Genomic DNA, 26,346 nt, shown 5'->3' on the forward strand with positions numbered 1-26,346 from the left:
ATACCCTGAGAGAACAACCCAAAAAGGAAAAAAAAAAGAAGAAAAAAACAACAACAACCCAGAGTAATGCAGTTAAAAGTATGTGTACAATCTATCTCATGAACTATCTAGAAAGGCGAGATGTTAAAATGGTGTGTTATTTTGCTATCACTTTCCACTTATACACACACACACACAGTTAGTATTGCCTGGTACTGGACATGATGTACGGAAACATCCACAAAATCAACTTTTCATTATTACTGAAAGCTATTCTCTCCTACTTTTGTTAAACGCTACCACTTACAAAATGTTACGAAAGCGCAGACAAGACGACAAGTTTCACAACTGTTACCATTTCAATGCACATTGATAGGAGCAGTAGAAGCTGTGTGCAGACAAAAAATAAAATCACAATTACTGCATATGCTAGGAGCCAACTAAAGTTTCCACCGTGAGAACTGAGCACAAATCTTTGAACAACATAAACAAAGCAAAAAAAAAAAATGATGGGAGAAGAAGCAGCTGCTAAAAAAGGGAAAATAAAACAAACAATGATGTAAAGCAAAGGGTTAAATGAAAAATAATACACTCTACACATCATGGTAAAAACATTAAACTACACAATGAGATTATGGCCACACTACGTAAACAACACTGATAATGACAAAGCTATTCTTGGAAATCATCTATAATTTGAATTCCATGAAAATATTTTTACATCATTACTGATTTATGCTAAATCTAAATCTCCTAGCTGGTCATGATATCTGATAGATCTTGATGTGACATATGGTGTACAATGTAAGTTCTCACATGGGTTAAGATGTACCAATATGTGCACATCTGCTTTTCTGTGAAGTTACTTATGGGACACATATACTGCATTTGGGGTAAATCAAAATCACATGACTGACATAACAAGCAAATACCGATGAAGCAGACAAAAGCAAATTAAATCTTCAGAACTATCAAAAGCACACAAATCAATGCAGGAACAGCAGAAAAAAAAATTCAAGTAAAACAAAAACATCTACAATTACATTATAACAACAATACACAGAACAAATGACACATCAATTACAAGTAAGGGTTAGTGATGTCAGGACTGGTTGTCATGGCGACACATTTTTGTTTGTTTTTTTCCTGGTCTAAGAGACATGAGAGCGACATGGTACCTTGATGTGGTCCAGGGCTACCTCAAGGACAGCGCACTGCTTGGGGGACAAGTTCTTGTTCTCCTCCTTGTTCACATCCTAAAGGTACAGGCAAGAGAGAATTAAGAGAAACTTGAGTAATGTTCATGTCTGAGACCTGGCATGCACACTGTGGGCAGAGTTCCATTGCAGATGTCATATCCAGATGGCATGCAAATATGAATATGGATATTTCTGGTTTCCTTTCAAGGTTTTTTTTTTTTCCTTATTACTCTGCTCAAGAGATATCAAGGATATCTCTTCTTTATACATGAAGAGACGTTGATTCACAATAAGGAAACATAAGGAAAAAGGAGGAAAGGAAATTAAGATGTCTTTGATTTTTGCTTTGGTCTGTTTGTGAAAAATATCTGCAAAATTCAGAACAGCACTATTACATGACAGGCTGATAAAAATGACTAAGTTGTAAGTCAATAAGGGTCCTGCATTGAATTAAAATTTAAAAAAATATTCATACTAGTCATAATATGGCTAGCTTACCGAAGAAGAGTTCAATCTGCTGATGGTGATATACTGCTTTAGCTGTGATTGAGTTTTGTCAACAAGACTGTAATCTTCACTTTCAAAAACAATTCTTCCTTCAAAGAGGCATTGTATATTAATTCAAAGATGCATCGCAAATAAAATACTGATACAAACAGCTGAAACATACCTTTGTCTCTCCGTGCCCCTGCAGTTTGGCTAAGGCTGGGTTCAGAGTGGCTAAAATTGAGCTCATCTAGATAAAAGGGAACAGCAAATTTGCCAAATGACAATGCATTAATTCAGATTATCACTGGATAGAGTCACTAAGACACAAGCGCACAATGATCCAAATTAACATTTTCCCTCCCATTAAGAAAGACAGAGAAACAAATGAATAAGACATGACACCTGACTATACCCCAACTCTCCAATTATTCCGTCGCCAGTTATGAGCTACACTTGGACAAGCTGTGTAGAATGTTTCAATGCAAAAAATATACATATAGTCAGACAGTGTATTCAAAACTCCTATTCACAGTTTCATTCAAAAGTAATATCTGCTATGCGCCATGATGAATAATAATTATAATCATCTGACAGTATATTACCATACCCCAGTTGCTCTCAGATATATTATCATCACGTGTCATAGAAACACGTGTCATTCCATGTCATTTTTGGTGTAAAGGTGTTAATGATTTGCCAGTTGTAATTACTGGTGGGCATTTTTTCTTACAAGTGTTGGTAAATTTGACACTGTGGGTCACTACATATCACTTTGGGTGTAAAGGTGTTAATGATTTGCCAGTTGTAACTGGTGGTTGTTTTTGGCTAGACCGGTGTAGATCGAGATGAGCGGTGTACAAGCTAGTGTCAACTTTTCCCACAGCTGAGGAGGATCAATCCTTACCGAGACATCACTCATTGGAGGCAGGACGACGACCTTCTCCACGGTGCTGATGACAATCTTCCACATCTCCTTGAGTAGTCTCTTCCACACTGTCTTCTCACAGTTCTGGGCCAGCACCGACAGGCTACATCATTTAAAGCACGGAAAATGGTATACTCAAAGGTCTAATTTAGAGAACACAACTGTACATGACTGTATATCAAGGTTGCAAACCTATACAAACCATAAAATGTAAAAGTAAATTTACATTTTCTCATATATACAATGTAAGTATATACTTGTATATAATTATATACATACACATAAGGGCTTTTTACATAAGGGTGTGTCCTCAACTGACCGAGATGCCTTACTATGTATATCCAGAAAGTTTAATTGTTTGCGAAGTGCATGCATCCATTCACACAGTAGGCACGCCAAGACTTTGGCCTACTAAACTGTATTATCACACACCTTGTTCATGTACCGGTACTGCATTTTGTGGCTGCATACCAGTTTGTGTACATTTAGGATCAGAGAGTCAAAATTTTGAAATGTTGTTGTATTTGCAAACAGCACACGACTTACAAAATTTGCAAACTTAAAAACCATACAAATATATGATGCATACAATAAATTCTCATTATTTTGTATTATCCTTTATCTTTTATTACCTAGAAAAAACAGTGCTCTATTCAAGTCAATCATTTACCTGTTTCCATGTACATACCCCTGTTTAATTATTACTCAATAACTTTGATCAGTTGACTTTGTGTTGTAGATTTGTATGATACAGGAATGCAGAAGTCAAATCTTATCGAATCAAATCAAATCAATTATCTTGGAGGAACTCACTTCCCGTCCAGGATCTCCATGAGTGGGCGGAGCACGGTGACGGCGTCGGACTCGTTGTTACTCCTCTGGTTGGGCTGGCCCTGGCCTCGGACCTCACCAAGGTGGCCACTCAGCTGCTCAATAGCCTCGTGGAGGCGTGGCACGAAGCTGTGGCACACGACATCAGTCACAAAGGGACATATAGCATTACAATATATTATATCAACTTTATCAACATTTTATGCATATTTTCACAGAAAAAAAAAATCAGACATACAGGTATCATAAAGAAGGAATATACTTTGTAAGATCACATACCGGTATACAGTTACCAATCAAAGAATCATTGTTCCCTTCACTGAAAGACCTTTTGGTTAAAATCTAATTGTTTGTTTATGATGAAATATATCTAAAGAGAGCATTAGATATGTGACATCTGTCCAATGTGGAACATATACCTGAATTGCTTGAAAGAATACACATAATTTGCACTTCAATGGTATGATAAGTGGCTGTGTTTGTGCAGAAAAACAGTTGTATGTTGTGAAAGAAGTGTTGCGGTTTGCATCGGTTCCATTGACTGCATTAAAAAAGCACCGTAATGTATTCTTTCTTTGATTCATCCAAAGACAGAACTGTGCTGTTAGAGGTATTAGAAACCATCATTCCTCTCCAGATGCTGACGGTCAATGAAAACATGCAAGTCTGTAAAAACTATCTTACCTTTCTTCTCTATTTTGTACCTGGCTTCATCTAATCTTGTTACCTTTGAGAGTTTTTGTCACAGGCAACACAATTAAAAGATTGGGATGTACACTTAATAAGCTTGCTTTTAAGTAGGCTTAATCATATTTTTCTGGCATTTTTAAGATTTGAATTTTCATAGATTGACCATAATATTCTATAATAAAAATATATGTATGTTATTGTGCATCCAAGCTAGATATCATGCATCATTCAAGTCTGTTATATCTAATGTAATATTTTATTGAGAAGTAGGCAAATAAATTGAAATGAAATGAAATGAAAGCTCAGGCCGCTTTTGTCTCCATTTTACCCCACTGGCTGACTATTATTACATAGGCAGTTTTGATCAGCAGCTTTGTTTTTCTACACTTTGAACCTTTCGTGAGATCTGAGTGATCGAGAGACAGCTGGAGTGCCAGGCTGTGGAATAGTTGCTGGCCGCTATATAAGCTCACCTCTTTGCAAAGACCTTGCTGAGCTGGTCCAAGACCTCGTTCAGGCTTCCCTGCAGCTTCTTCAAGGTGTCGGCAGCCTCCGAGTCCAGCTTCTCCCCTCCCATGGACTCAAAGACCTTCTCCAGGTACACCCTCAGCTGCTGGATGTTGTTCATCAGGATGCAGGCCTGGAGGGACTGTAGAGGGCATGGCAAGATGCAACAAATTTTATATTGACTGGCAATGAATGGAATACCATGGAATATTGCACGAGTTAAGATCAATAATGCATTGGGCAAGATGCAATAATTATGTTATATTGGATGGCAATGAATGGAATATTGGGGAATACTGCATGGGTTCAATATTGCACGGGGCAAGATGCAATGATTATATTACATTGGATGGCAATGAATGGGATACCAGGAAATATTGCATGAATAGAAGATGAGTGCAATATTGCCTGAAAGGAGAGTGCAATATTTCCTGGTATTCCATGAAATAAAGCCATCCTAATATAATTATAATCATCCTTATGAAAACATTATCTAGAGAAGACATAAACAGCTTTTATACAGCAGTTACAAAAATTTGAATTATAATTTACACTAAATTGTGACATGCCTTTTGTGGCAAGAGTTTGTGTGCATTGCGAGCATAGGCGTGTTCACACAACACTGGCAAAATACAGTGTATATCTCTGCAAAATAATCTACTACAAGAGCCTACAGGAATTCATACAATAACCTACATGTTTCATTAAATATGCTCTGATATTGTACATTGAAGTAGGAAAGTATGGATGTGAATCAGTTAAGTGCCAATCAAAAACTGTCTATTCACAGGTAGATATATGTGTATGATGTTTGTGTGAGTGTTTGCTGTGTTTGTATAATGTATCCATTCTTTTTTCTCTCTTTCTCTCTCTCTTTCTATCTTTCTCTCAATAATATTCATGTGCTGAATTGGTTATGAAAATAGTATTGACCCAAGTACATGTGTATTATCCAATTTAGCTATTTCTTTCCACAGTTTTCTTTGCCCTGTAAATAAATCTCCATGAAATGGGGTGAGGGCAGAATTAAGTGTCAACTCACAATTTCATCCTTGTTGCAGTAGCGAGCAAACTTCTCCGTGACAATGTCGGCATAGGCCAGAAGGACTCTGTTGACAGTCTGTGGAAGACAAGACAATGGTGAAAAAATTATTGATAGAGGAATCTCTGCTACAGACAGCGTCTCGCCATGAATTCAAATGTGCAAATAGCAGTAACACTGCATGGCAACACAAATGTTTGTTTGTTTTTTTTTAACAACTGGCGCGGGAACTTTTGATAGATAAGAAAAATATTAATCATCATACTTATTTTAAATTCTAAGTTTAATTCTGATTTTGAGTCTGTAAAATGGTTTCATCTGTAAGAGGAAGAACATTTCTCCCACAAGACAAAGCTTCCAATGTTTGGTAAACAATAAATTTTCTCCGACAAACAGAACTAGACAGCTTGAATTTTTCCAGAGGAGGTTATTTTCTAATGTGAACTAAAAAGTAGCTAAAATCATTGAGAATATATTCTTGCACTGTACCACAATCACATTACATTTTCACATGTCTCTTCCTTCTGATATAATTTGTAACAAATACATACTTACTTTGGCAACTAACAGATACAAAATACAGATTGATTGTGTGATGTTGGCACTAGAGATTGAAAATCTGTGTCAAACCTTATCCTTATTATTTTGTCAATGGTTCAATATAATCTTAAGAGTGTTTCTCAAGAATGATAAGTTGCTATATATGTAAGACATCCAAAAAATAAGTCCCTAGATGTAAGATATATATATATATATATATATATATATATATATATATATATTTTTTTTTTTTTTTTTTTTTTTTTTTTTTACAGTCTAGTCTAATAGAATGCAAGTGTGGTAGAGAAAGAGTTCATACGTTGGCGAACTTCCTCATGTATCTGTTGACAATCTCGGGATCGGGACACTCCAGTCTTCGGATGATGTCGAAGCTCTGGTTGATCTGGGTGAAGACGTCCACCACGGAGCACGAAAAACGGGCATGCTCCGAGCTCTTCTGGAAGTTCTCCTTGGCGTCCCTCTCGAGGGCGCCGTGCAGGAAGTCCATCGAGAGCTCCTCGTTCTCACGCAGCCACTGCATCACGAAGGGCTCAAACCAGCTGAAGATTTCAAGACCAGGGAAGATAACATTCCTTGAGTCTCCCCAATATCTAATGTTGATACATGTATTTTCTTACATTAATGTACAACATGCTGCAAAAACTTTGATATGATTAACTGAAAATATGAACAAATATGTAGCAAATGTAGCAAACATTGCACAGTACTGTCATAAGAAATGAGATTGATAGTGTAAGTAGTCAAAGGGCTTCTTGAATTTTACCTGCTTGATACAGTATATATGCAGAGTTTTTATAATGAGAAACTGGTTTAATTCTGTACAAATATTTGATCAGGTAAATTTTGCCATTCTAACAACTTCACAAATGTAGAAATACACTTTTGTATCATTTAATATATACCTCTTTTTAGATTCAAGAATACAGTCTTTTGCACTTTTGCTGAAACCCCCCCCCCCCCCAAAAAAAAAAAAAAAAAAAAAAAACTTATTGGATGGCTGTCTGTAGAGACAAAGACAGGATAAAAAAATCTATCAGCAGGATCTGCTGTACATGCAGACTATTTTTAGGAGCACAGATTTTGCTGTTGCTATGTATTATTAAACCGTTAGCGATGGGCTAATTTTGCTTCAACACGCATTTCCCACAGACACCTACCCGAGTATACTCGGGACTCATCTTCAAGAGGTTAAACCACAACCCGCTGTTTGTGGGTATACGTTCCTGGAAGCAAGAGAGGTGTGGTTTAACACAATGTTAAGTATGGTTCTACACTTCAGCTTTGGCAGAAAGGCCTCACCTGGCATACTCTGGAGTCTTGTCCGTGTACTCATTCACTCCTTCCACGTACTTGTTATACATCCACTTGACCTTAAAGTGGAGGTTCATGTACTCAGCACTGGTACATCTCCTCTGCTGGTCATGCTCTATGGTGGAGTGAAAACAATATGGGAGATTAAAGATTGCATTCTTGGTCAAGATGCAAAATGGTGCTTAGTTCACAAGTTTTGCGCAGTGATAATGCGTTAGGTACAGTACTTGGGTAGTAGACAATGTTTGCTGTAGATACCTGGATTAGGCAGATCTGAAATGACACTTTCATAGTGCATTCAAATTAATCTGTAGTGAAGAGAATCTAAGCAGCATAGGTAATACAAATTGTACCTCTGGCAGTGTGTGGATTAAGAAGTAGAATTTGTGAGAAACACCACAAACTTTTCTGAGCACTCTAACATAGCATAAAACTAAACAGAAAAATACAGCAATTAAAGCAATGTTATACCCACCGGATGAATAAATATCAAAGCAGCACCTCTTAATAGGCTATTGTTTGCATTAAAAAATCCATGTGATGTCATAACCACCATATCTTAAGGGACTCTGAATGTCTGCACAGATATTACACCATTCAAAATGTCCATCCACAGACAACACACTATACAAAAAACAAACAAACAAACAAACAAACTACTTCAAATACATACATTCTCCAACATACAGTATGCCACTCATTGCCACTCGGATGATCATTACCCACACAACTGTCACTAAACAGTGATAATTATCCATAATCTTCAACAAATATCAACTGTACCCACATAACTATGACTCAGTTAGGATAATCTGCTGATATAAACCCACTGAGAGTAAAAACAAACAAACAAGCAAGGATTTAGATCATATTCTGATACTTACCTCCGAGAGCAGATTTCATATCTTTGGCAAATTCACTCCACATCATGGTGGACGACAACTGGCCGACGTTCAGTTCATTGGGGAATCTGTTACAAATTGAAAGTGTGTTGGGAGATGCCAGTTTGAACAATCAAAACAAATACTGTAGCTTCCCTTTACCCCTATTGTCTGACATGCTGCAATTATGTTGACTAGCTGCCTCAAAAACAGATCTTATGCACATGCCGTATGAGCCATATATTTTGCAGGCATAACATTTTGTGAACTGGGACTTGCAAATTGATTTTGCAGGAACAATTTAATGTGCTTTAGTGGCTCTCTCTCTGTAGAAAATATATGGCATATAATTAAGGTAATATGACAGCCACATTTGACATGATTCTTACAGTTTTTCTTTTGTTAATGCTCTGCATGATCTTTGAGTAGTACAAAACTAGAAATAAATAAATCAAGCAAACATGTACCAGATTATATATCAACCAAGTGTATTAATCCTGGTTTTAGTAGTAATCATGTTTTTGCACTTGTGCTCATTTAATTTCTATTTTTGTTGCTGAAAGTAAATTGAACTATTACATGTAGTGTTCTCTGAAAACATGGTAAGGGTTAAAGACAAGATGAAGGTGACTCTTGACTCACTGGTTGAGCACCGACGTGTAGGTGGTCTTGTCTTCCTCGATGACGGACACGATGAGGGAGATCATCTTGGTCCAGAACTCCAGGCTGCGGGGCCCGTTGGGGTCGTCGGCCGGGTCTGGCTGCTTGATGGGCTGGTCCGGCTGGAACTCGCGCTGGAACAGCTCAAAGCAGTTGTCGCGGATGTAGTCGTAGGTCGACTGGAGGCACGCTTTGACGCAACCCAGCACTACCGAGGCGGCTCTAGGGGGACTAGCTTGCTCTTGCACCTGTCATGGGTTGGGAGTGTAAGTGGTCAAAGAGAAACCTTGATGCACATTGACCTGTATTGCAGCATCACAATTCATTCCACACCTTTCCACATTTTTAACCCTTTTGTGCCAGGGACTTTGGACAGTGTGTACAATGCTATGGGATTTTCTATGTCAATAAGTACTCAAAGGACAAAAAGGTTAATGAATAGAGCAAAACAAAATGAACAGACTGGTAGCAGTTCTATTTAACTTGGACTTGAAGTAAGAGAGTTATGGAACTTTAAAATTTCACATTTTCACCTCAGAATGATACTTCAGAAATATTTGTGGTCATACGATTAAGAAAAAATATCACTTCCTTGTCAAAACAGGGGATTGACACTAATAGTGTGGTATTCTGAAAGTGGAAATTTTCGTGCATTTCATGCAACCAGAAACTAACACAAAAATGAAAGCATGCGAATATTTTTAATTGTTATATGTACCACTGAGAAACTTCTTGATTCTGCATATCAAAAACACATGAAATTCATCTCACATGGTTTAAAATGAAAAATTACTCATGCAAAAATATCCACTTTTACATTATTAAAGGAGAGATGATTTCTTTACCTTCATTCTGAAGAATGTAATACTTGTTAAGAGGTCTACCATAGACTTGAGATCAGCCAGTCTGTCTCGGGTGTCTGCTGGGAAGTTGTTCTGTAGGCCAAGAGGTGGGAAAGTTTTCAATAAACACATTACCGTATAAGCCATATATTTTGCAAGTCTGAAGTTTCGCCAATCAGGATTTCCCGTTGATTTCCTGATTGGTTAAATTCGCGATCATGGAGTACCGTACTGAATGGAGAAACGTATAAGGTGCATCACATTCATATCGGGATCAGGGTCATTATTTTCAAGCATAGCTCCTGACTCGCGAAATTTGCGAAATAAAAACCTCGCAAAATATTTGGCATATACAGTATATACAGTACTCATCCTAAGCAAGTCCATTTTCTAATTTGAACTGATGCATTTGTTAACCACTGCATTATGTGTAGGTTTACTTCGGAACTGCCTAAACCGAAAGACTGATTTTCAAGCTTGGAACTCCAACAAGAATTTTACATTTCAACAACAGACAGATATTGATGAGACTTTCTTAAATTTATGAAAGATTAATCACTGAGATGAAATGATGAAATACAAATCTTACATGTACCTCAATATATGTTGTTGTTTTAAAGAACGAGAGAAGAGAGAGAGAAAAATGGGGCCCTAAAATGGACCCTAATGGACATGGCGCGACTCGAAATTCCAGTATCTGGGTGGACTTGCTTCAGAACCTTGCTTCAGAACCTCAATATATCTGTAATACACTTTGCTTTCTGATTGACTCACCCTGTAGGAGTTGAGATCTATCCGGACCGAGTTGTGGAGTTGATCTAGAAGACGAACAAATTTTTCTTTCTGCAATGCAGGAGAGAGGAAATAGTGAAATGAATTGTTAATTCATATCAGAAATGTGAAGGAGTGGGTTGGCAGAAATTATACACACAGATGAACTTGTCTTTCTGAATACATTTAACACATTGTATCTATTGATCATTATAGAAGAAAGAAATAAATCTAAACAAAGAAATGGTAAGCTATACTCTAATCAGTGATACACAACATTTCAGTCAAATTGCCACCTTGGCCATATACTGTGCACTCATATTTTTCACAGAAAATTAATAGGTCATGTTGGGATGGGTGACCTCTACATGACCTATCCTCTGATTGCAGCACAAGTTCTACTCATTCAACATCTACCTAAGAAAGCAATTCTCCAACTTCTTGCTTAAAATTTCTTAAAATGGTATCAAGAGTATCTACACAAGATTTACAACAACACCAACAACAAAATCTGTGCTCGATTGAATATTCTTTACCACGTCCATGAAATTCACCTAAATGCCTTGTGGGATAAATGGTACTAATCCAGCCATATTTTGAGATATTCCGTAGTTCTGATTCAGCAATGAAAATTAGAATTATTTGGTCTTATTTCACCTGAAAACATAAGATGTCTGCCCGTCACCAGAAGAGACACAGGGTTTCTGCTTTAAGGTTTTAGATAGTACATGTACAAGGTACCTAAAGCATCAACCAAATATAATTGCAATATTTCTACCTAATTAGGTGTCACTTGTCGCTATCATAGTAGACTTTATTGCTTAAAACCTCTAAAATGTTTGCAAATCTGTGCTCCTCAATCACCAGGAGAAAACTTGAAAATACACAACTTGTATCTTCAAATATTTTGCTATTTTGTGTGAGTGCTCATATTTAGCACTACTGCAGGGTGCTCAACAGAGGAGATTGTATTGTCAGCACAGATTTGTAGGATAAGTCTGTTTTAGCTTTATCTTTGCAAAAATTGGAATACTACAACTTTAAAACTTTTCAAAAGCAACCTATGCAGAGATATAAATCAAAGAGTCTGTCACCATCTTTAATCACCACAGTGTCTGCTGCCACACATCAGACCTGACGAAAAGTATGTTGCTGCACACTTGCAGCGTAGGGCGGTACTTACGCCGAAATTTGATGCAGCAAATCTATCACTAGCGGAGACAGCGGAGGATGCCGTGGTGTGTGCGTAGAAGGCGTTGATGTTGGCTAGTAACGTGCTCATGACGGCCGGTACGCCAGAGCACATGTACTTTGATGAAAGACAGGAAAAATGTCTGCGGGGTGAAGGATGAAAGACATCAAAGAAGAGACCTTATCAGTCAGAGGGACATGTCGTCAAAAATTTTGTATCACTCCTGTCTTTTTGGTCTCTCACATATCGAGGTGCGCATGGCAGATTGTCGTTGGGGTGTGGGAGTGCGCATATGGTTAACAACATTCTGCTATGCACAGGGAAGTGCATTAACAACATTCTGCCATGCACATGATGATATAATGATATATTCTTATTGCAGTCATACTCTATCACTTTAATCTGCACAAGAAAATTACATAATATATTTCCTATAACATCCATGAGTAATGAGGGTAAAATAGAATGCTATGGTGTGTGTTTCATGGTGTAAATTTATTTAAAATAGACACCATGATCAAAAACAGGTAAATGCAGGTCTCAAATTCAAATTTGGGTCAAGGCCACATTTTTAACGGGGTACAAATGTACTCAAAGGGACACAAGTGAGTAACAAAATATTGTGGCCGTGAACCATTTGTTTTTTGAAAGGGACATTCTGGCCAGTGGCATGGCGACAAATTGCCGATGGCAGGTGAATATCTATTTTGAGCGCTGTAAATGACCCTTAAGAAATGCTTGATTAGCGTTGAATGTCTACTCCTTTTTTTTCCCAACACAACCGCCCAAGGCTTAGTGGAAGAGAACTTCTGTACTCAACCAAGTACTATTCAATGAGGGTGGCAAACATCACTGATGGCAATAATCATAACTGGTTGAGTTTCACCCATAGTGCAGCCATTTTTTTTTCCTTTTTTCTTTTTCACTTTTTTTCTCTTGTTTTGTTATTAATTTGTTTTTGTTATGTCATTTTTTTTGTTCTGTTTTTGCTTTCTCTTTGGTTTTGTGACACTCACGTCATTGCTTGGTAGATGGACTCGATGCCGTATCTCATGGCAAACTCATCCACCACCTCTTGGGCGGTCTCGTCGAAGTAGATCTTCCACGCGTCGTCCCCCTTCGCCGACGGCAGCTTCACGTTGCCGCCCTCCTTCATGCTGAGAAAATGGAAGAGATTCTGCGGGGTGGGGGAGAAATAAGTTTGGACAGAATTAATGAGATGCTAACATTCTTTTACAAAAGTTTAAGAATAGAGACAAGGATGTTGTATTTAGTTTAGAATGGATTACTCGGATTATACCAGGAAGAAGTCATTCCTCTTTTAAGGCAGAAAAAAAAAAGAATATACATAAACAGTTGATGTGTAAGTGCCCTCTGTTTACAGAACTCATTATAATACTCAGTGTGAGATATATGTGGAGTTCTCACATATATCCCACATTTCTTCACTGGGGCAATAGTATGCTGCAAATCAAGAATCTGCTTACAAAAGCGATGAAAAAGTAACAACTTTGGCAAAAATTACAGGATTGTTGGCCTGTAACGTACAGAAGTTGCTTTATAGGAAAGAAAAGAGACAACAGAAGAGCGCCCTCAGGGTCGAAATGAATGCAAAGTACCGGTGTATGTGACAGGTGTAGAGTGGTTACCACCCACTCACCTCATGCAGGCAGGTATACTGTACGTGGTAGGGGGCCACGGCTTTCTCCTCCCCTTTGATCTCCACCGAGATGTGCAGACGTATGGCTCCCGATACGGCCGACTTGTCCGTCCGCTTCTCTGAAAAATCGCCATGACAACAGGGAGATATTAATGCATAAAAGCTTCCGAGCTCACTAGCAATGAGCCAATATACAAAAGACAACACCGAGGGGATGGGAAAGTTGGCACACGGTCCCCTCTTAAGCATATATCCTTCCATGCTGAGATTACGAGATTAACTACGTGAAGGGCAAAGCAGCCAATGTACGACAACTGATTACAGGCTACGCTGTTTGATAACAAGATTCATCTCTCCTTTTCCAGTAACGCCAAGTATATAGTCCTTGCAGATAGGTACCGATCCTACCATGGCTCACATTTTCTCAGTAGTATTTGAATGATAATCTCATACTGATTTATGTTATTCCCCCCCCCCCCCCCCAGGAGGTCTGCATCAGAGAACTAGTCTGTACTGACAATAAAAATAATAAGGAAATACAAACATAGATATTAATACTGCCAGTGTAAAGCAACTTTCATGAAATATCAAGAGACTGTAATTCAGATCTTCAGTTTATTAGATATGGACACATAGTTTGCATGCAGTGGAATCTAATCTGCTGCAGAAAAACACTCTGACCGGCACGGTCCAGCACCAGAGGTACAGAATTCTGTTCCCAACTTACCGAGGTTGTACCAGACGTCCATCTCACCGCTGAGCGTCCGGACCTCGATAATGGTCTGACCCAAGAAGTCGTCCGACTCTCTCGTCAATTTCTGCATCAACTTGGACTTCAAGTCATCGTCTTCATCCCTGCAGGAGAAAGAGGAGGACAGTTCCAAGCACCACAACCAACTTGTCAGTGTCACTCAACCAAACCATCAAGACCGCAATATCATAACTTCACTATAATCATGAAGAAGAAATTCTAACAACCAACATCATTGTTGTCCCTTTCATCATCAAACTTATCAATAAACAGCACAACTGTATTCTCCTTTTATTCCTATACCACCTCCACTAAATGTGTCATTGGAAATTACTGATAACTCCAGCCCTATCTGGGTAATCACTGTCATAGTTATGTTTTTACTTCAGCCATGAAACCAACAAAATATAATCACTACCTTGACCACCACCACCACCATAATCATTATCAACTTCACATGATGCATGTAACAATGGAAGCACATTAAGTACTCAAACCATAAGATTACCCCATCATAGCACATGTTGTCACCAAACCACAGTCACCTTCACCATCATCACTGCAGCCATCACAACTACCAGCAATTCCATCACCACGGCAACTACCATTAATCACTGACATCATCACCACATTGGAGAGGCTCTCGCTTGCATCATTATTCCAATCACTGTGACAACAATCACCAATCACTGACATCATCACATCATCTGAAGACTGCATGCTTCCAACCATCACTTTCAATTACCATGACAACGATCATTAACCATTGACATCAATCATCACCACTCCACAGGATTCTGCCTCCCTCGGCACGTACGTGACCGCCACTCACCAGACTCTGACTTTGATGCGGTCCGATGAGTTGTGGCACTCGAAGAAGAACTTCTCGTTCCACTCGGGGTTGAGGTTGCGCTGCACGGTGCGCGTCCGCTTCTTGACCTTGCCCACCTGGACAGTGACGTAGGGGTCGCTCGTCCCAGTCTTGTCCTTGGCGATGAGACCCTGAGCGCTGACCACGGTGATGGCGAGCTTGGCTGACCACTTGGACGTGCCGTCCAGCACCGATTGCTTGACCGCCTTCATGTGGCCCGAGTGGGCCTGTGGCGGGACGTTGAACACCTCCCTGTGGGGATGAAAGCAATACTGAATTTCACGGAATGAGCGCACACCCGAGTTGGAGAGAAACCTGTTGCAGGGAACATAATTCTGGAACAACATCTAATCTTATGCCTCAATAATTAATACTCCAGGTTATTTGTATGCTGATGAAATATATCTCTATGTGAATATTTAAAAAAAACACATCACTTGATTGATCCTAGTTCATACAACAAGCAAAGTTTTCTAGATACTTTGGGAACAAGCCAACACACTGAAATGAGACAGAGTCAATCAGTAATGAACACATGGGAAATGCCAAAATTTTACTGTGAAATATTGATATTGACAGTGATCTTGTCATTGTTATCATGTTGACTCTGGCATTGATAACTCTACTGATATTGATGACATTAATACTGAACATTAAGTTTCAGCCAAATGGTATGCTCCGTTTTCTGCCACCATTACAGAATTACTGCAAGCAAAAAAAAAAAAACAATAATAATGCATTCAATTGACAGACTCATAATAAGTTGCAAAAGTGCCAAGGAGTTCATGTCTCACCGTATCATCTCAAATATTTCGGGCTTGTTCCTCTCCCTAATCTTCATCCGGTCTTTCATGGCCATGATGATGTTTTGTGTCTTGTCCTCCGCCCCATGCTTGGAACTCTTCTCTGCCGCTCCTACAATCACAGGAGCAAGAAACCCACGTTTTTCGGTCATTCCACCGTCTTTCCGACAGCTCTGTCAGTTTTGTGAACTTGGGTATAATACAATATTGTTCAGTAATGTAGACGGTGTTACATTACTTACCCTGGATATGATGGTTGTGATGGCACAATTCTACAATCCTATATCTTATATCTGTAGCAGACTGTGTGGGTGTCTTTTTTTTTCATTTTCTAGAGTTTAGTAAACTCTTTCTCAACAAGATTCTGATATCCCCACACATCTTGTACAGGAGCCACTACATACCCAGAATTATTGGGTTAAACTCTTCTACGGCACTTCGATGTGTTCCATTCAAGTACTTTGATAGCCCGACTCATTAGAGGTGGATCCCTCAAGTATCCTTAAGCTGCCCCTAGCAAGACTCCATTTCAAATTGCTTCTTTAAAAGATGCACTGGCTGTGAGTGGCTGCAGAACACAAACAGCGCTCTCACTAAATAAAACATCTTGGTTGACAACATCCATGGCTGTCTGATTAATAGCCTTTCTAGAAAAAAAAAAAAAAACTTGTTGAGAAGTCATGACATAATACCACTCGTGACCTGATAATCACGTGAACTGCCTTCTACAATTCTGAATTATTACCCTACATTTTTCACTGTGATAATCTGTATGTGACAGATCAAGCATATCATGAACATATCTTTTTATCTCATATTTATGTGTGTATCATGACACAATTCGAGGCTGGATGTACACTGCTCAAATAAGCTCTTCTGATTTGCTTTACGGAAGAAAGTGACTCCAAAATATGCAATACAACTCTTAACATGGCAAACAAAAACGCAGCGTGTCTGACTTACACCAGATGGTATAAACGACAAATGAATAAAAACATTATACACTCAAAATTATGAAAAGAAAAAACAAAAAGATCAAGACAGCATGAGCTCCACATGCATAAAAGAAGCAACAAAAAGTTATCTGCAATGGAATATGTAAAAATAGTCACTCTAATATGGTTTATGAAGAAAAATATGCACGCTTTCTTGTGCAACAATATGTTGTACCAACATTCATCTGAGAGAAGCTCATGCAATGAAAGGCACACCCAATATTAGAACAGATTGAACTATTGCAGTAGATGGCCACAGGAAAAGATAAAGAAAAAAAAAAAGAAGGTAAAAACAACAGCGACACCCACAAATGTGAAATCCTTCTCTAAAAAGAGCCCCACTCAGCTGTAACACCATGAGGCACATTTGTGAAGACAGGGTTACATCATTTCCCAAAAATGTGATCGACTTTCCATTTCTGAATCTTACTACATCAGAGCAGGAGCCATTTTCTGTGCTTGTGTAGGAGCATTTACTGTCTTCTAGCTGTGATGAGACATACACAGAATTGATTATTGGCTTTGATTATTGGCATATCTTTTTTATTTAAGAATTCTGATATTAAGAGCAACCAAACTCCAATACAATTTTGTAATTGTTTCATACATCACAGTGCATCTGAACTCTCAATTGCAGGTTGTACTGGTGTCATCTCCTTATTCTAACAGATATTATTTTTTTTTCCTTTGGAATAAAAAGGTTTGGAATACAAGTAAGAGAAAAATGCATAGCAAATATTATACCCCTTTAACAACAGCAACAAAAATATATAAATGTAATCAATAACATGACATGCTAAGCATCATGTTTATTTGATTACTCTCAGACAGAAAGAAAGTCACAAAACTACAACACACAGAAACAAGAAACAATTAGCATAGTGGAGGACAAGGTGAACATTGTAGCACTTGCACAACTTCTGGGATATATTTGGATGGTTCCTTTTCCTATAAAAAATAAGATAATGAACTTCATGTTGCAAGTTTGCCTCTACCTGCTTGCTTTATTTGTAGACTTGGGATGAAACATAATAAGCAGATGCCTAGGAAAAAATGGCAATATGAAATAACCTCTACAGCGGGGCATAATATGAGTCGAGCAGCAGCAGTTACACTGTTTTTAATGTATTTGTTTGGTTTATCATCATCATCATCATCATCATCATCATCATCATCATCATCATTATCATCACCATTTCGTGCAACACAATGTCTGTTAAACCAGTTGTAGTGAGGTGGCCCCTTGACCAAATTCGCTTCTTTCCAGACCAGAAATGCAGCGAGCTGATCACAGAATCAGAAAGCATTCAAACATAAAAGGGCAGAGACAGAAACATATGGCATTGTTGCACTATCTATCAGATATCTGAATCATCTTTAATTTCAATTTTCCAGTTACGTGTACATGATGCTAAACTGGATGATTTTATGGTTGGCCTCGATCAGTCCACCTGTTCATATGCAGACCTGAAAATTCAGCAAACTGGCCAAAGAACCACAGGGCAGAAACATGACAGAGAAGAGGAAGGAACTCTCTAGATAGTGTCTACATCTATGGTCTACATCTAAGACATTTGAAATGATTCAAAACCACCAACAAGAGAAAACGGTATGGTACATGTATTAGACAGATTTTTTATTTTTTTTTTTTGTTTGAGCTCGATTCAGAAATCACATGGTTTGGTGCATCTGTTCAATAGCAGCATGCGCTTTTCTCAGCACTAGAACAAACCACACAGGGATTCATTGGCAGTACAATCCACCATGGCACCAGCTCCCATCAGCTCTGTTGCTGTACAAAGTGGATGGCATCTGCAAAGCAGCCAATCCAAAGGAAATCTCCTCCCCGTCCAAATACTGAAACCGACACCCATCAAGACGACGAGACTTGAACCCCAAATCCAGCAAACCACAGGCCTCAAAAAATGCACCTTACCACAGGACTCCATGCACTCCAAAGGCTCTTCTGGCTGTTGGCTGACGAACAACCACTGACATCTGGAATGAAGTGCACTGCAAGGCATCAAGCCATTTGGGGTTAACGGGAAACTTGTGAATTTGAGGTGTGGAATGATGGTGGACCAAAAGATCTTTGCATGATAAGCCAATCAGGTATTAAGGTATTTCAAGGTATTTCTCATCAATATCTCTAATTCATCATGAAACATCTGTGAAGCGTTCAAGTGAGTTCTGAGATAGAGGTACATGGACGAAAGTTTAAAATGTTTGCTCTGATACAAAAGCATGTTTGTTGTTGTTGTTGTTTTCTCTTTTTTTTTTGGGGGGGGGGGAGTATTGTAAAGCTTTGGTATAAAGATGATTTCTTTTTCCCCCGATGGACTCCAATATTAAAGCATGATATGCAGCAGCAATGACAGCAACTTTTAGTCTTCACTGTGCAACAAAGTGATTTACTTTTAGTCTTCACTGTGCAACAAAGTGATTCATTTCTGGAAATAGTCATCTTATATATTCTCATGGCAAATGAGGTGGTCCCTTTACCAGAAGGTGAGAATATACTCAAGGAAATATGAAGTAGACCAAGTTGCTTAGTCCAAAATATAAGTAAGAAATAACAGATTCTCATACAAACTGCAGAGTTCAAATTGGTTTTACTCCAAGACTACTCAATACATGATTTTTCTATTTCTATTGATTGTGGATTTAAATGAAATGACCTCATTAGCATTCTTGCCCTGGAAACACGAATTTGGACATAAACCTGCTGCATGTCTTCTAATTAATTTCTTTGTAGTATTACAGCAGTAAAGATTTCAAAGATTTGGGTTATGTAACCTATGTTGCACAATTTCTACTTGTTCAAAGCTTTTTATTTGTGCAATAAAATTTAGTGGTGACCTTTTATGCACCATAATGATTACCTATCGGGTATTTCCATCACAAATATACTAGTCATTTGCCCCTGCCAATAATCTGATTTTTCTATTTAGTTTTGATTGACAGCAAATGATATTAAGCTTTTAGCTTTAAAGGCTAGTAAAGCTAGTGCAAATTTCACCATTCTTCAACATCAGCTCCAAGTCTTTATGATATATGAGTGATGAAAAGAAATGAAACTTTTCAGCATTGTATGCTGAAATATCGGTTCTAGCTTTAAGATATGCAAAGAATCAGCAGATGAAATGATAGTAGCAGTTTTAATGAAGAAGATGGTCAGCTTTTCTTTTTTTTTTAATGAAAAAAAAGAACCACCTACTACTTGGTGGTACTTGATGTGAAAGTTGAAAATGACTATGAATTAATTTCATAGATTGATTTCCACTTTTTTCCCATCCTACCTACGTATTTGCACTTCGACATGCAAATCTTTGTGAGTGCTAATGAACAGTAGTGTGTTGGAAACTTCACGTGGATGAAATAAAAGAAGAAAACATACTTGATTACTAGTTTGTAACGAGCAGGCCCTCAACACCCCTTGCAAGTACCAATGAGTGATTATGACAAGTGAAGAAATGACGCAGGACAGGAGAGTAATGGAAAGGTGAGAAAGTCTGTCGTCCCTTGGAAAAACCGATCAAAAGTGAGCTACGATTTATAGTGGGATGCAAGTCTGAGAGTCTAGACTCAGCTGGCAACTACTGCAAAGAGAAGTAGAACCTTCGATTTCAGGCTGCAAGGCAAGCGGATCCCACCACCGACAGAAGTTACCGTCCTCCGGCTCCTCCTCCACTACCGCCCATTCCGCATCAATATCACATATCTCCTCCTCCTCCGTCATGATTCCATCTTCATCAACCTCCTCCTCCTCCTTTCTCTTTTCCTTCTTCTTCTTCTTTCTCTGCCTCTCCTCCCCTTCCTCCTCCTCCTCTTCCTCCACCACCACGCTAAAATCATCAGTGTCCTCCGTGACCATCATCACGGCGAAACGGTCTGCCTCCTCTTCCAAACTACGGTCCGCATCGGGCGACCTATGACCCCAGAGGATGGCGGGGATCATGACCATGTGGTGGACAGCCCGGACCAGCCAACACGGCCGCCACTCATCGCAATCACATGCACGTTGGGGAAGCGGAGAATTAGGAGAACGTAGCAAACAAACAGAGAACACAATGATTTTTAAAGGTAAAAGCAAATTTGGTCTGCATCCGGTAATTACATAATGTCTGCTGGGGTCAACTATGCCTTCCCATGAACAGATGTTAGCAGCTTTGGTCCTGGTTGAAACCAGGGTGGTGTTCCAAATATCTGAGAATCTAGAACCTGAGAAACTTTTTATTGTCAAACAATTTTGTCTAAATGTGGGGTAGAAAATAATCAACCTGATGGTTATGAGATCCTTCACATCTTGTGAGGAGGCTGTTTGATACTGTAAGAGGGTCAGAATTTCATATCTTGCCTAGATGTCCTTGTAAAACCTCACTCCAGGTCCATACTTATTTCTGCAACTTTGACCCACCAAATATCATAGGGTAAATCCAGGCCAATTTGGTTCATATTTCTCTTGAGCATTTAATCCTGTTTATATCTAAATAAATACATGTATATATACATGTAACAAGTGCTGATTAAAATTAAATCTTGAAAAAAGAAAATTTCATGCACAATATAAAAAATGAAAAGTGTAAAACTTCTCAAAATTATATAAGCAACATATGTGCAAATAAATCCTAATATGTGTGGCATACTATCAATCTAATATTGCAATTCCATGACTGCAAACATCTAGACATACAAATAACATCAACAACAAGAGAATTGACAAAATTGGACACAATATATCTTGACACAAACCAAAGTTATATCAAAGCAATGAAAAATTAATGCATCTTTCAACATAAAAACCAGGCATAGATGTCATCAAATTTAACAAAATTGTCAGAAATGAGCAAAAAAGTTGAAACATACACAATTTAAAAGATGTTTGAACAGAAAAAAAAAGAAAAAAAAATATCTGGTGGAAAACAACGTGCATCATTTGCTGATACAAATTTGAAATGAAGAGAGAGTAGCGCATGGAATAAACAAAGCCAACAGCAAAACAATCAACACTATGACTTTGTTGTCAACTAGAAAATTTGCACACTATAAAAGAAGAAGAAGAAGAAGAAAGTCTGAAACATCACAATTTTTCCACTTTTCGTACAAGAATGACTACTGCACACAAAATTGGGACTGACCCTTTTTTCATATTCACAGATAAGATTTGATATTTTGTCCAAACTACAATTTGTTATGTTTGTCTTCTTGTTATTGTTGTCTGAATTAAAATGCTAAAAACAAATTAACTTAAATTGAATTACCTCCAAAGAATAATCACCATTATCTATTGCTCAATTGATTATGAGGTGGAATTTTATGGTGTAAGTTCCTATGAAACAAGATGGTTTCCTACATTTTTTTTTTCTCTTGTCAAACTGTTTTTTCTTAAGACTATGAAATAATGTGTTTCATAAAGTAAATTGCTCTACACTGTAGGATCATACTTTGTAACATTCCTTTGCTATGTATTAAAGAAATGAATGTTTAATGAATGTTTGATAAACAAACGGAAATCAAATCAATCAGAATTCTGTCACTACAATTTGAATGTCTGGATTTACTTTTAGGATGGACAATACTTGTAAGCATTCTGAAGACTGCCACTCTTTCAAATTCCAATGTCAATATCATTTAGCAGAGAGCGTATCCCCCCCCCCCCAAAAAAAAAAAGAAGAGATGAATAAATCTCTGACCTTTATGATAGGACCAACATCCCTAGTATGTATATGTGTGCAACAAACTCACAGTAGGACACACAGCAACAGAAAGAATAGACATTCTGTGTGTGTTTGTGTGTGTGTGTGTGTGTGTGTGTGTGTCTGTGTGTTTGCTAGTGTAAGTGGTATGTGTTTTCTGAGTTAAATTCATACCCTTGGAAGAGTTACAAAGAAAAGATTATAAAATGCAGACTTTCTAGTAGCAGGTGCTACAGCCGTACACACATGAAGAAAATATGTACTAAAATTTAAAAGAGGCATGCTGAATAAAAACTAGTCAGTCAAACAGCATGGCAGAGAAATTGTCTAGTCAAAGAAGAGCTATGCAAGTCTAGAACTTAACATTTCAAGTGAAAATGAAGAAAAACAAGTCATCTTAGTGGGTTTGGGAGGGTGGTATCTAGGGTGTATTTTAAAGGAAAACAAGCAGCAAACTTGATGTGGCACATCGATCGTGGTACTTAGTAATAATTAACTTCTGTGCCCCCGCTACATGAATGCCTGTGTGCAATGCAATGTTGCACTGTAAAGTTACACAATATTTGCAGTTACCGGGGCAACAGACAGGAAGCTCAGGGCTGACTGGCTTATAGCCTGGCTGTTGCCATAGAAACTGCATCCATTGTAAAACTGCAATTGCCACGGAGCACTTCGTGGAGCAGGGACCGAGTGAAAGGCTGCCACTGCATTCTAGAGCTTTAAGGAGCCACATGGCAAAAAAAGCGATGGGGGTTAATCAGCGAAAGATGAAGCCGAGACTTGGGTTGGAGCAGAAGGGGTAAAAGAAAGTGTATGACGATCTATCGGGAGTGGTGATGGATGGGTGTGGTGGTGGGGTGGGGGGAGGAGAGAGAGAGAGAGAGAGAGAGTGAATATAAAGGGGGAGGGTTAAAGGAGAATGAGATGGGAGGGGCTGGGGGCGTGGGATGCCAATGAACCAATCACATCGTTTGTGGTCTACCTTCTGCCATCATTGAGGATGCCCACCTAGCCCGGTCTGTATAATCAATGCACACACACACGACACATCAAATTGAGTCAGTTTTCATGTGGGTAGGGGGAGGGGAGGAAATACATTGCATTTAATCTCATGAAGCAGAATCGCTCAGACTGATATCTTTCATAACTTTGTCCTGGACCTCAAAATGAGGCCGTGAAAAAACCCCATCAAATGAGTGTGGGGGCAACAGGGATTTGAACATTAACCCTTCAATTTCCAATCTCTGCATTCAATTTTGAATAGAAGGTCAATATCCTTAACTGATTTTACTCTACAGCAGACTTCTAGACACTACATGTTCCCTTTTTCATGCTAGTTTTAGAAGCATCTAATGAGGCGTCAACAAATCTCATCCACAGTTACGGAAAAAAAAAATAGAGAGATATGCGTTGCAAATTATCGAATGAAAATTTAGCAAAGTATAGATAGATGGAAGCGCAGGTGACAACTAAAATGTGATTGGTTTATTGTGGAATGGGCACATGGAATAGTCAGCATGGGGAAAGTAACGAGGGGGAGGGGGTGGGTAAGGGTGGAATTCAAAAAATTGCAGAAAACGGTGAGGTAAGAGATAGTGAGGAGGTTTGTTTCAATGCTTGTTTATACCTTTTGTTTTCGAATCAAAAATTAAAAAGGACTTACTGTTCTTCTTAGTCATGAAAACTGCAAACAACAAACACAGAACAAAGATAGGGGTTTGGGATGTGACGTTACAACAGGATATTTCCCCCCTCGTTCGCGTGCTCCGGTGTATACCGTTAGTCCCACGCTGTTGTAGAAGGAACGCATGCTTGTGCGATCTCCACATCAAGACAATTGGGATGGGTGAAATATTACAAATCAAGACCACAGATTTTTTTCTTTAACAGAGACATTCCTCTGACTTCATGGTCAAACTTTTTAGCATCCAAAAATGTATGTTGCGGTCAAGCTGCTTGACCGTTGAACTCATTCCCTACAAGATTCTGGAATCCCAACAAATATTGTACAGGGCTTACCACATCCCCTGTATGCGATGGGTCAGTTCCTAAAATGTTAGCGTCTAAGATGTATTATGTTACATATCCTACTAACACACAAAACACCAACAAACACGAAAAAGCGGTTATCATAATTAATGATGATGAATTACATGATACTTTTTTTTTTCTTTTTCATCCTAAGCAATTTCCCCACCCTGGAATCATTTGGCTTGATGTTCGTTATTTACACACAACATCTTGTAGGTCAATGTATAATCATCCTGAATAAGAAATAATTAGGTACATGCACCTTTCAAAGGTCAAAGATCATCTGCAACCATTGACTATAGTGCTGACAGAGAAACTTCAATATTGTGAATCAACAATAAATCTGAGGCAGTGTAGCCCATGAGAACTGAAGAAAACAAAAGACAGAAACTTAAGCTTTGACAGAAGCATGGAGAATTGATGTAGACAGAAATGTCTTTGAAAATAATAAAATTCAGTGCCCTCATTCTATTAAAACGTGGAATTCAGTTGCAGCAGATTTCCGGGTGGCCTTATCACTGGATCTACAAAGACTCCTTCCGCAAATGTGAAAGTTGTGAAAAAAAAATAAATGTCAGCACAATGTTGAGACATGGACTCATGGACGTTAACGAGATGGAGATGACACATGGAAGCAGTAGCGATGACTTCTCTTTCATGCCATTATGGGAACTTAAATCCTCAGCTACCTACGTATATCAATTACTGGTACAAATCAAATCTACAGAAATTAAATTAGATAGATATAGATATGGGGCAAACTCCCTTCCTGAGATACACAATACACTACACTCTATCTTGTTTCTGTTTTGTGTTATTTGAGTAGGATTATCAAGAAGATTACAACTGTATTTCATCAGTATCAATACCACAATAAATATTCAACTTCAGCAGAACATGATTGATTATACAAAAAAAAGATGAGGAAACAACTTCACGAGAGATTGATGCTCATCACCAGAAGAGATTAAAACTTTGGTCAATTTCCATGCTTTCTTTTTACTGATCAAGAAGTGATGATAAAAGGGGAAAAAATAACAAAGACAACATACGAATGCTAAGAAATGACTGGGGTAAGCTCGGTGCTAGCAATCAGGAAGTTGGATAAGTGTCAAAACGTTAGGGGCCGGAAGAGGGCATTTAGTCGATCAGTTTAAAAAAATAACAAGATATCCAAAAGGAAGGGGGAGACTGATTTTAGGAGGGGGTCTGTTGTTTTCACATTTCTTTGATAGAAAACATCGGGTTGGATTGGAGAAAGAGCAGGGAGGATGAGGGGAAGCTTTCACTCTGACGAGAGAAGAGAGATTGGCATGGCTTTAATCGTCTTTTTGTTTTGTTTTTGTCAAACTGAGAGGAAAAGAAGGCAGCCTTGGAAATTTGGGGCCAAATCATAGATGAGGGCACAATCCACTGAGAATCACACTGAATATCAGCCTAAATCAAAGGTGTGTTTAAAACCAAACAGGAGGGGGGGGGGGTGTGGAGGGAGTAAAACATGGCTTAAAGATATTTGATTTGTCAAACAAAAATGTCTTTTGTCTAACTGGTATGATACGTATATAAGTCTTTCGCATATATTTCACTGCATCATTTCGTGGAGGCTAGCTTTTTAGGGACTCCCTATTTCAGTATAAGGATTTTGCAGCGTGTAACTTG

General features: G+C 38.5%; 1 protein-coding gene across 1 annotated transcript in view; it reads right to left on the reverse strand.

Annotated features, from left to right (window-relative positions):
* The window catches only part of LOC140231035 (protein unc-13 homolog B-like), a 273,808-nt gene that overhangs the window by 5,635 nt on the left and 241,827 nt on the right, over positions 1–26,346 (reverse strand). Inside the window, exons 16-34 of the mRNA XM_072311188.1 lie at positions 24,320–24,340; positions 15,957–16,077; positions 15,124–15,414; positions 14,268–14,395; positions 13,541–13,659; positions 12,897–13,057; positions 11,872–12,022; positions 10,692–10,760; positions 9,921–10,010; positions 9,058–9,323; positions 8,419–8,504; positions 7,523–7,649; positions 6,522–6,762; positions 5,663–5,740; positions 4,587–4,762; positions 3,406–3,552; positions 2,572–2,695; positions 1,849–1,914; positions 1,158–1,235 (exon numbers count right to left, since the gene is read on the reverse strand). Coding sequence (XP_072167289.1) covers positions 1,158–1,235; positions 1,849–1,914; positions 2,572–2,695; positions 3,406–3,552; positions 4,587–4,762; positions 5,663–5,740; positions 6,522–6,762; positions 7,523–7,649; positions 8,419–8,504; positions 9,058–9,323; positions 9,921–10,010; positions 10,692–10,760; positions 11,872–12,022; positions 12,897–13,057; positions 13,541–13,659; positions 14,268–14,395; positions 15,124–15,414; positions 15,957–16,077; positions 24,320–24,340 — 2,540 coding nt within the window. The remainder of the gene's footprint in view (positions 1–1,157; positions 1,236–1,848; positions 1,915–2,571; positions 2,696–3,405; positions 3,553–4,586; positions 4,763–5,662; positions 5,741–6,521; positions 6,763–7,522; positions 7,650–8,418; positions 8,505–9,057; positions 9,324–9,920; positions 10,011–10,691; positions 10,761–11,871; positions 12,023–12,896; positions 13,058–13,540; positions 13,660–14,267; positions 14,396–15,123; positions 15,415–15,956; positions 16,078–24,319; positions 24,341–26,346) is intronic.

This window comes from Diadema setosum, chromosome 7 (genome assembly GCF_964275005.1).
Source record: "Diadema setosum chromosome 7, eeDiaSeto1, whole genome shotgun sequence".
Lineage (NCBI taxonomy): Eukaryota > Metazoa > Echinodermata > Echinoidea > Diadematoida > Diadematidae > Diadema > Diadema setosum.